This window comes from Phaethon lepturus, unplaced genomic scaffold (assembly GCF_000687285.1).
Source record: "Phaethon lepturus isolate BGI_N335 unplaced genomic scaffold, ASM68728v1 scaffold9461, whole genome shotgun sequence".
NCBI lineage: Eukaryota > Metazoa > Chordata > Aves > Phaethontiformes > Phaethontidae > Phaethon > Phaethon lepturus.
Genome location: NW_010518487.1, coordinates 40462 through 52233, shown reverse-complemented (window position 1 = coordinate 52233; position 11772 = coordinate 40462). Strand labels below are relative to the sequence as shown.

General features: G+C 42.1%; 1 protein-coding gene across 1 annotated transcript in view; it reads right to left on the bottom strand.

The window, feature by feature from the left end:
* CREBBP (CREB binding protein) overlaps window positions 1-11772 on the bottom strand; it is a 49551-nt gene that overhangs the window by 1143 nt on the left and 36636 nt on the right. The window contains exons 21-28 of the mRNA XM_010296748.1: window positions 10915-11065; window positions 9918-10064; window positions 9407-9520; window positions 8794-8959; window positions 7194-7361; window positions 3883-4044; window positions 3335-3616; window positions 1-1536 (exon numbers count right to left, since the gene is read on the bottom strand). The exon at window positions 1-1536 is cut by the window's left edge and continues 1143 nt beyond it. Of these exons, the coding sequence (XP_010295050.1) occupies window positions 1-1536; window positions 3335-3616; window positions 3883-4044; window positions 7194-7361; window positions 8794-8959; window positions 9407-9520; window positions 9918-10064; window positions 10915-11065 (2726 nt within the window). The remainder of the gene's footprint in view (window positions 1537-3334; window positions 3617-3882; window positions 4045-7193; window positions 7362-8793; window positions 8960-9406; window positions 9521-9917; window positions 10065-10914; window positions 11066-11772) is intronic.

Sequence of the window (11772 nt, the reverse complement as noted above, 5' to 3'; positions counted from 1 at the left end):
CTGGTTATGTCCTGCCATCCCTCCTGCCATCCCAGCCCCTCCTTGCTGCTGCTGCTGTTGCTGCTGCTGCTGCAGTAGTTGCCGCCTCAGTATTTCTCTGTACTGCGGACTCATGTTTGCCATGCTAGGGTTGTGGCCGGGGTTCATAATGTTTATCGCTTGTCCCTGGGGATTCATAGCTCCTATCCCTTGCTGCTGGGGAGGAACGCTCGGTCTCTGCACTCCTGCTTGCATCGCGTTCATGTTCTGCAATCCTGCTTGAGCATGCATGCCTGGCTGTTGCATGCCGGTCTGCGGCTGCTGCATCCCAGGCTGGGGCTGTATGCCTGCTTGTGGCTGCATCCCAGGCTGGTTAGCCACGTATTTGGCTGTTCTTTGCTTTATAAAAGCTGCCATAAGCTGAGGGTTGGATTTAAGGATATTAAGAACCTGCTGCTGCTGCTGTGGAGAACTCGGTGATTTCAAGGTCCTCAGTAAGTCCTGAAGTGCATTCGGGGGGATGCTCCGAGGTGGCTGCTGCACGCCCGGCATCCTCGGCCCAGCCACGGCTTGTGGCGTCGCCATTGGCATAACTGGTCTTGCCATTCCTGGCTGCATGGGTTGCTGTTGTGGCATTGGAGGTGACTGCCATTGTCCGGGCTGCATGTTGGACATCACTGGACCACTTACAGGGTTGGGCCGGGGTACATTCATGCTGACTTGCTGCATCTGGTTCACTGAACCCACCGTTGGGTTTACTAGTCCTGGGCGACCAGGAGGCAAACCATTGTTAATGTTGTTGACCCTGTAGAGCTGCTGCTGCTGCTGGGCAGCTTCTCTCTCAATCTGCCGAGCCGCTTCCACCGCGGCCGGTGGAGGCTGAGCCGGAGGTGGAGGTGCGGAAACCGGGTTTGCAGGTTTTCCTGTTGAAACAGTAGTAGGGGGCTGAGTTCTCGACACACTGGGAAAGCCAGCCGGTGACATACTTACAGGGGAGGGCTGGGGCTGGGGAGGAGGCTGTGGTGTTTGCGGTGTACTTGGCTGCTGTGTAGGGGTACCAGGCGTTGCTGAGGTAGGAGAAGGCAAACTTTGCTGAGGCACGTTTCGGGTGTTCATGGTAGCCATCCTTCTGCGCATGAGCTGAGCCTGCTGCAGGCGATGCTGGATCTGCTGCTGTCGAAGCTTGTGTTTGATATTGAGACAGAATGGCACAGGGCATTTGTTCTCTTGGCAGTGTTTGGCATGGTAGCAGCAAAGAGCTATGAGCTGTTTGCACACCGGACAGCCACCGTTGGTCTTGCGCTTGCAGCCCTTGGTGTGCTGGACAACCCGTTTCATCTTCTGGCAGGATGGTAATGAGCAGTTTGCATTGCGGCACTGGCAGGCATGGACAAGGGACTGAATGCAGCGCTGGATGCTCAGTCGTCGCGACTCCTGGGGGCTCTTTGACTGCTGCTCTCCTTGGCTGTTGCTCTCATCATCCAGACCCAGGCCCCACTTAACCATCTTGTGGTCGTGGCTCTTAGTGTTGTAGCAGTTAATGCAGAGGTCGTAGTCCTGAAAGAAAAGAAAACCCAGAGTTCAGTTGTCTATAGAGCACTAACTGTACCAGCAAAAGGGCTGTACTGGAAGAGTAACAGCGGTGCTAGGCGAGCAACGTGAGCCCGGTGCGGAAGCACACTTTGGGTTTCAGTGGGAACAAACACACAGCAGGACAAAAGCAGGACAGCCGCCACGCACCGTGAACAGCTGCCCGGTTCAATGTATGCCTGGATTTCCATCCCACATCCAAAACACAGCCTCATACTAGCCTCTGTGAAGAAAATTAAGTCTATCCCAGCTGAAACCAGGACATACACCGAGGTAGAGAAGCAGCTGCAGAGCCACCATGACAGCGGGCGTAGGACCAGGGAGTACTGGGCAGCTGAGGGCAGAAGCCATGTCAGCTGCCCCAGCAAAGCAAGTCTGCAAGTGCACAAGTCTCGGCTACAGTAGGTAACAATGCAAATAGGGGCTGTAATTCTGTCTTCATTTTATTACATTAAAGCATCTTTGCAGGGTTTGGGGTTTTTTTGTTTTCTCCTTTTGACAACAGGAACTGTTTACTGTTCCGTGATGTCTATGGGGTACCTACACGAGGAGGGCCAAAACCTCCAACTAGTAAGACAAACCTTCTGTCAATGCTTAAAAAACAGGGCTTGACTCTCCATTTAGCTATTCTTAGTGTAATTACTGACTAATATCATCACTACCCTGAAATACCTATTTTTTCATCTCTAAAATGACCCTCAAATCAAATGCAAGTTTCATGCTCAGATGAACGTCTGAAAACCTGCTCAAACACCCACATTTTCACTGCCTTGTCCTTTTTTGCTGGAGGAAGGGCACTCCCTTATAAGAAGTACCCAAAAGAAACCTAAAGGCCATACGTCCTTCCACCACTTAATTCCCCTAGTGTGTACGATCCATCTCCTGCAGTCTTGCCTCAAGAAGCCTCGTTCAACGCTTTCCTCGGAGGGATTAATTAAGAGTCTTCCACCGCAGACCTGGCAATAACTTGCAGTATAAAAACTAGGCTGCACTTATTCAAATTTTTTTCTTTTTTTGGTTCAGCTGCAGCCAGAGGTCATCACAAGCTCTGTAGAGGCTACCTTCTCCTCAAGTCCACTGGTATAACTCCATGCATAATTGCTCTCTAACACCATTCAGTGGAAGTGATCTATGCTGTAAAAGTACTAGTCATTAAAAGCATTGAGCCAGGTTAGGAAGCAATTTTATGTGCTGATCTGAAGGGCAGGCAACCTCTAACACTGGGCCAAAGGGACAATGACGAAGAGCTGTGGCAGCCTCCTTACCCAGCTTTGCGGCAGCCCGGACACACGCCTGGCTGCCCTCCTTACAACAAGAAGTACCACAATCAAAGTGGAAGGAAAGCTACCTTGCAGGAATGTACGTGAACTTCTCTCTTGGACATCCATTTAATGTGGATGAACTAGTGCCCTGCAGATTCAGACTACTCTGATGCAGTCACACACTACGACCCAGTCCTAAAGTTCTTTAAAATTAAGTTAAAAACTTGTCTATGCAGAGGAGCCATAGTGAAATAAATGGTGCAGCAGGAGCCATTCCAGCATACTGGCTTTTTCCATGTCAAGAAACTAAAGGCACTTATTCTAGAAGTAGAGGTACCCCACTGTGGTAAGTTGCCTTCCCTTAAGGCTTGACAGCCTTTTTATCAGGATAAGCTTAATCTGGAGGAGCTTTGGGCAATATTAAAAAGTAATAATAATAATAAAAAAATCAAGCTTGGCTGTAGAGCAAGAGAGAGAAGTTGTCTCTGGTGATATACACCTACCTCACAGACAGTGCAATGCCACCTTGTCTCCACATGATGTTTACACTCATTGCACGTATAGACAAAGCGATCCTGCCCTTGAGTATGTAGTTCTACCAGCATGCAGAGCGTGGACCACTTGGATCGGCGTAGTGAGGAGAACTCCCAGTGCTTATCTCTGGCTAAGGTGAGGAAGGCATCTCGCCCATCCATCAAATCACAGCTAAGTAATGGATCAGGGTCCACGATGGGAGGCAGAGTGTTAATTACAGGCCCGGCATGTAAATGAATCACAAAAAAGACCTGCAAATAAACGGGGGGAGGGGATTAAATTAATGAGGTTAGATAATCTTGCAGGAAAAAGCTCATGTTCCGTTGCAGTAATAGTATGCTACAAATGTTACCTAATGAACTTAGTTTAGGCTAATTTCCTCCAATATGCTGTTACACAACAGAAGAACTAGCGCAATCACAAGCTTTACTCCTCCTGATTTTTCAGTTCTGACTATCATCATGCCTGGATTTACAGAAATAAAATCTTCTCTTTATGCAGTGTATTTTGACAGTACCTCTTTATGCTTCTCCATAGTGGCATACAGCTTCTGAGACAGATCATTGGACACGTTTGGCATGCTGGGTTTCTTCTTGTTAGCTCTGCTGATGCTGCTCTTATTCTTGTTGGTTTTTTTGTTGTTCTTTTTCTTGGCATTTTTGCTGTCACCCTGGCTTCCCTGCAATACATGCATAGGAAAGGATGTTACACTTTATAGAGCGCTCTCCCATTCACCGTAGCTGAAAGTGAAATACTTCTGCTGTCAGTAACAGAACTTTGTTCCAGTGCCGGCAAATCAGCCACACTGTGTTAAATATATCCTATCTTCCGGGAAAAATCAAAAGCCAAACTGGCAGGCAAACAAATTCAAACACTGTTTAAAAATAGATTTTTAAAGTATGCATACACATTAAATAATTTGTACCTTACACTTATTTTTTCCTTCTCAAACACTGTACTTCAGCTTCCATTGCCTCCTTTACAAGATCTTACAGATATTTGATAGTAAAATGAGTTACAAATAAAATGGACTTAAAAAAATTCCAGAAGTGCAGCATTTTGCTTTGTTGTGCATTTGGGGTTTCACATACTTGCTTGAGCTCTGATTTAATTTTTTGTTGGCTTGTTTTTATTGAACAAATTTAGGGCTAGTACACAGATAAGAACATGCAGGATTTGAAACCGACACAAAATACATTATTCTCCGTCCTGAAGACTTAATGCTGCAAATTGAACTAAAAAAAATCCCCAAAAACCTTCACTTGTGTCTAAGTTACAACCAACGTAGACCACAGCAACCATATACTGAATACTAGATGTAAGTAAAGAGTAAAAAATAGCACATGATGCTATTTAGATGACCTGTGAAAACAGAAATAACTTTTAGACTTCTCATGTCCTTGAAAAATAAAAACCCAAGCCCTCAGAAGGGAGCTCACCACTCAGTAAAAATCCCCTAACTGCTAGAATACTGGTTATCATAATATTAAAAATAAGCTACTGAAATACTCATATATATATATACATACACACACAAACGCAAGAAAGTTTCACGAACGCTATGTACGAGCAAACACAGGGTTTATCCACAAGTATGTTTATTCAAAGAAAACAAAAATATTCCAACTGAAGAAAGCAATTCTATATATAGACTCTTGCCATCCCTCCATTCCATTAATTCGTCTTAGATAGAAATTTCCTGCCCAATCTTGGTTTTTCTGTAACTAATTTTATTGACTTTTTGACCAAACCTGTTTGGAGATTAAAATGATACTATTTTATGGGAAACCAGACAGAGCTCTAAGTGATTTGAAGGTATTAAGAAAGAAGGTATTGTCTGTGCTCATCTTGACTTCTCTTCCTCAAAATTTGCTACCACCCTGATGGAATTAGGGCATGTCTTCCTTTGCCCATGCATTCTACAGCACTGACATAAGATTTTAAAATTTAAACACCAAAAGGAATAATAGATTGACACTTAGCTGACAGTGTTATTCTAAGTTACCTTTCTACTCCACCTTTAGACAACTTTATGTTTGGTCAATTGTACAAAGCTGTCCCAAAATGTTTTCAGAAGTTGTAAGGTTGTTTTATACTACTTCATTTTGGTGAAGTAGTATAAAACATACTCAGACAGGTTTGCCAGAGATGCCGATGGCACGGTTACTCAGTCAGCCTCGTCCCTTCAGAACCTTTTTCAAGAACTTCTGCATATTTACCACCTCTTTAGACTCTGACACATGCAGCACATGTTGAATTTCAAGACGCTCTCTCTCCACTTTTACAAAGTTTAGTACTAAGAATTTAAGAAAAGATAGCCGCATTCTGTACCATCTCAGTACAAGGCAAATTGTAAAGATTCATCAAGTACTTCTACACGTGGAGATGCCCCTTGCTGGGCGTAACATCCTCCATAAAGTGACGCAAGTTCAGGTGACTACACTGGAGAAGTTCTCATGCTTATAATTTCACTCCTCTTTTTTTAACCAGACCACACTGCTACGTTTTTTGTTGCATTCCTGGATGACATCTTCAGGAACTCGGATGCAGATTTTGTTCCCCTGCTACCCCAAGCAACATCAATGGCCTTAAGTGGGAACACAGGGATGTTAACAGCCAAGGCTGCATCTTCTCACTTTAGGCAGACAAGAGTTTCACAGTTAGCTGTTCTCAGTTTTTTAAAACGCCCTTTTTCCCTCTTAGACATAGAGGTTTACAGTGGTGTTTTCCCTGGAAGGGCATGCCTACGATTTATTGGAAGTGACACTGTTAGCAAAAGAGGACCGCAACTTAAATTCCAAGCCTTGTCTTTCAGTTACTTTTATACTGCTATGTCTGTTGAAATAGTTCAATATTAAAAGTTACATTCAGAAGGAACAAAGTGAAAACTATTAACTTTATGGTTCCATAAAAAATATAGCAACAAACTATATTAGTTTTGAAGGATCTGCTAAGGTTTAACAGAAGGAATTTTTTGACATAATGAAAGTGATGGATTAAGGTCCATCACTCCACATCAATTACACGTAACACAGACTGTACGCAAACTGTCATGGCAGCTAAGCTGAACGCAGTCCCTCCCCAGTTAAAAGTTTTTGGTTCCACCTCAATCTGCTCGACTTCAGATTTTCCTGCTCTATTTATTTTCAAAACACCGTGCTGCAAATCACAAGTGAAAGGGACAGCATAAAAGTGCTAAGACCATTTGGGTACAGATACAATCAAGACAACAATAAAAATGAATAATGAAATTCTGGCCAGGACCTTGAGAAAGTAATTTTTTTTTTTTTTAATATACAAAGAGAGAATTCTGGTGAAGGAACAGTACCATCAGGATCAACATTTCACACCAATGCAAAGCCTGCAATAAATACTTCTAAACTTCAGCCTCCTACTGTTGCAAAGTACCTTTGCAAAATTTAATTCAGCTTTGAAAAATACAGCATCTTTCCAAATGCAAACACTGAAGGTGATTTGCAAAGGTGTGAACCAGCAGCTCAGCCTGCAAGCAAATGTAACAGTCATGATGCAATCCAAAAGTAGCTTAACACATTTCTCTGAGAACAGAGATGCTGAACTGACTTCTGATTCTGTTAAAAAAAAAAAAAACAACCCACCCCAACCGCCAAGCCATCAGTATAATTATTATCCAGGAAGAAAACCAGAAATGCAGTTAAAGGGAACCCTGATTTAACATTTGATGTGAATGACCTTCTTTTCTAGTTTACTGGATGTGAGCTCTCTAATTTATGAAAGTGTTATTTAATTAAAGTGTTAATTGTCAGCTTTGTGAGCCAGAAGCAAATATAGCATATAAAGTTAACTCACCTCTGTTGTTTCACTAGCTGCAGTGCTTTCTTCCTTTTTCCTTTCCTCCTCCTCCTGCTCCAACTCCTTAATGCTTTCTTCCAGCACATTGGGCCAGAAATCACCTTCAAAGTAAGGCAGCTCCTTGGCACTTGTCAGCCTGTCCTCAGTTGCTTGTTTGAAGATGTCCTGTTAAGCGTATCACGAAATACCGAGAATAAATAAATGAAGACCACTTGGGAGAGAGAAGAGAACCAGAGACGTGACCCAGGGCGACACTGAACAGCTGTGCCTTGCTTACAGCTCACGGCCCACTCCTGGCAGGCCTCCTTTTCTGGGTGCAGCTCAAAAACCGGCCTGGCCGTACCGAGTACTGATAACAGCCCACTCCCTGTTTCATCTTGGAAAGGCAGCTGCTGAGGCTCTCCTGAACCTCCATCATGCAATCGGTTCGTGCTCCTGACACGATGGGAGAAACTAAGGTACCCCTGGAAAACATAGCAACCCCCTCCCTGGTAACTATGGCAATTAAAAATGAAGCTTACTCTACTTAGCTTTTCCTACACCAGCTCTTGGACAAGAGCAGGAATTGTTCTAGTGACAGCAAGCACGTCTCAAACAGCCCTTTCCCTTAGAGATTTCAGTAAGGGCTTCAATGCATGTGCGTCTGGGCTGTGCATCGTATGTGCACTAGGCCTGGTCACTCCAAGAAGAATCGCTGAATGCACCGGCCAACACACAGGAATATTAAATAATGTCTGGTTGTGGTAGGGGAACTTGTGTGCAGCCTGCGTCCTTCGCTGACCGCTGGCTGAAGCTCTGTGGACCGCCTGGCTGGAAAGATTGGGGGCCACTGAGAGGAACAGGTATTTCACATAGTTGTTCTAGAGGTGGTTGGTTTAAGTACATCGTGTTTAACAAGCACATACCAGACCAGCCAATTTTCTTCTTTGGATTCATTTCAAGACCTCCTTATTGGGGGAGACACAGATTTTCTAGCTCTTTGCTACGCTGGATCAGATGACAAGGCTTGCTATACGCTCTTCTATTCCACACATTTAGTAACTGCCATTTGCAATCAAAACATCAATTTTTTCCAGCACTGTCATTTAAATTCTTGTAAATTTTAGCATGTAAGGAGTGGCAAATGCTACCTTTGCCATCTTTAACTTATTTCCCTGGGTACATGTGAGGTATTCTCCAACTATGAACATCACCCTTCTTTTCTTCAAGTGAAGAAGCTGTTTTATAAGCAGGTTTTTTGATTTCACACTATAGTGGGGTCCAGTAGTCCACCTGATCCTCCAGAATTACCAGAAGCAACCAACTTCTGTACACCTTAACAAACTACATACTTCCTTGCCTAGAAGACTGCAGTGAAAGACAAGTACGCGAAGGCAGGTTCTTGCACGTTTCTCTTAATGCAGAAACCAAATCTAAGGAATTTTCAGTCTGAAAGGCAGAACCTCCAAAAAATCTGAGAAAATGTACACACTAACTGAGAATAAAAACTCTTGTACAACACCAACAGTTTCATGTCTTATGAAACAGTATTAGTTACCTTCAAATGAAAATGAAAATCCCATAAAAAATTAAATTCAGGAAGTAAACAGTAGCAAACCTTGTAGTCATGAATGATTCTCTCGGCAAATGCCTTGTCCAGCATCTTCTTATACCATTCTTGCAAACGTTTGGGTTTGGGTATTTTCTGATCAGGTGGATGGCAATGAAAAATATAGTCATCTCCTTCACTTGGGGGACAGGCCCAAATGTGTCCAGTCACATACCTGTGTTTCACACACAAGAAAAGAAAAATTTAACCATTTTATTACCATCTTAAAATTAACTCAGACAAAACAAGATACAGATTCAGACCTCTGGCGTTCCCCCCACCCCATTCTCTTCTGTTTTTTCTTTGTAACAAAGATGCTGAGGCAATAACCTCTATTTGTACAATAGATGAGAAAAGGTCTGGGATATAATGTTGAAGCTTAAACATCAAGTGAACCTCTGATAAAGAGTGATATGCTGTTAGTTTAAGAATCCTAACAACAGAAAAACCACCTCAATGATAAAATCCCAACTCTCTCCACTGCAGAAGAGGCATGTAGTATTCCACATATCTCAGGGCAGGCAGAAGGAAAGAGACTATCCCAAGTGAAAAGCTACCTGGCATCCTGGATAAACAAAATACCAAGAAAAAAAGATTTCTTTCTTTACAAAATCTCGCTTACCCAAGTTTCTTCACGTACTCCAAATATCCAATGAGGATTTCATGATAAACTGCAGTTCGGAGACAACGGGGGCGGAAGAAATGAATACTATCTAGATACGATATGTACACACGCCTATAGTAATGAGAGAAGAATGACAGAAGATCATGTACGGCTGAACGTCTGTTTTGTCTACTGAGAACTGACTTTTATACCAGATACATACACAGCCATACTGAACAAAGAAAAATTAACGGTGACATTATTTTAACGCATTTTTAAGCATCTTAACATGGTATACACAGTTCTTAAAAGCAAGAAATAGGTACCATTTTTTTAGGCAGCAAGAATATACATCAAGAGGCAAAATTAAATACAGAATACAAAAAACTGTTTCCCCTTCAAAGTCATCTGCAGTCATACAGTATTTGTGCCACAGAATTGAAACATATCTCCCAATCTTCTGTATTTGACTGAATGTAGCCAAGATGTTCTCTATGCATGCACCACCGGTACAGAAATGAGAGAGTACCTTGTATTTGGAGGGGGGCAATCTGAGCCATACTCCTGTACATGCATGCCGAAGAAGCACACATCTACTCCATCTATCTCCTCAAATGCAAACAGAGCTTTGGTACGGTAAGGGAAAGATTCTGACATCTCACCGGAATCCACAAATCTGAAGGAAAGAACAGTTAGGAAGAGGTGGGGGGGGGAAGAGAGAGAAAAAAAGAACAACAAAAAGCTAATTATTAAACTACTGTCCTACCAGAATGAGGAAATTCTTTTTAACCTTATTTTTAACTCATTAGAAACATTTATGCAGAAATTAAACAGGGTCAGATCAGAGCTGCATTAAAACAGGGAGTCTTGTCAATGCAAGGTCTGTTACTATAGAACTCAACAGAAAGACAGTTTCCATATAGTTTGCGTATGACTGAACAGGCAAGCATTGAGTACAAGAGCATCCTCAGAAACCGCAAGCCTTTAAATACACTCCAGAGTACAAAACTTGATGCACTATGATGAAGTGATGTCACGTAAACACTGTCTTTATGAATTAAAACCAAAACAGTTCATAGAATAAACCTTTTAAGCTTTTCATTTATGATGAAACAAATTAAAAATAAATTCTGAAAGCTGAAGTATTTCTAAAAACACAACAAAATGAAGGAACAGTAAGGAACAGAGTCTCAGCAACTGTTCCAAACTAAACTATGAATTCTGTAATGCTAACCAAAATGTGGTCAGGCTCTCTCTCAAGATTTAGTAATACAAAGTCATAGTATTATAACCCAAGCCAGGATGTCCCCGCTACCCCCCCGCCCAAACAGTCGAAATACAACTGTAAACTGAATCTCCTCTAAGTTCATTTACTGCACGCTGCTTTTCTTCCTTTTGTAACTTCACTCATGCATAAGTTTCAAAAATGTGCCAAGGGATTAAGGCACAGTTTTGCAATATTTATGTAGGGGGATTTCAAAATAAAAAATTCCAAGATTGCATTTATTGTAATTAATAGAACTAACCTGGATTTCATTCCTGGTTTAACTTCTACTGTCTTATCTGAACTTGCTACTACTCTGACAAAGACCTCTCCAGCTTCAGGATGATTCTGCCGCCGCAAGAATTTGTTTACTCTGTCTTCCAAATGGTTTCCTAAACGTGTAGTCTGCAGCCCTAGAAAGGAAGGCGGGGGGAACATGACAATGGAAACATTATACTGGACAAATCGCTGTTAAGTTCAAGGTGTTACTATGCTTGTAAAAATCTTTCAGCTTTCTTCTCTGTATAGAAGTAAGCATTTTTCCCCTTTGTTTTACCTCCACATGAACATTTGATTTTTTATTTATACAGCCAAAATTCAAAAAGCAAAGCAACGCATATTTTTAACCAAACCTTAAGTGTTCATACCCTAGTGTGGAAGCTAAAACCACTATAGTGGGAAAACTACTTAGTAAGTGAACTAACAAAGAAGGCTTTACATAGCATTTTTAAATTTGCAGGCTTATTTTATGAACACTGCAAATGTTTTCTCCTAACAAAAACACTATCTGGCTGGCTGACAGCGATTACATCACTTTATAGATCTGGCTCAATGCCACACCTTTTCAAGCAAAGCAAAGCAAATCAACAGAAATGAAAAGCCTTTTGACTTCAATGGAGATTTCATTGCTTTTTCTTTTCTTTTCTTTTCAAGAGAGCTTTTAGATTGAACAGTTACAGTAATCTGCACATAAAGCTTAAATAGTTCTTCCACAGAGATAGAGGTCCTTAAAAGTTCAAGTCTGCATATTGTCCAGATCCCCTCCTCTCAGTCTTTACATTTACAATTAGCTTTTGTGGGGATAGCTGTTTTGTAGTATTACAGGATGTGATGGTTTTCA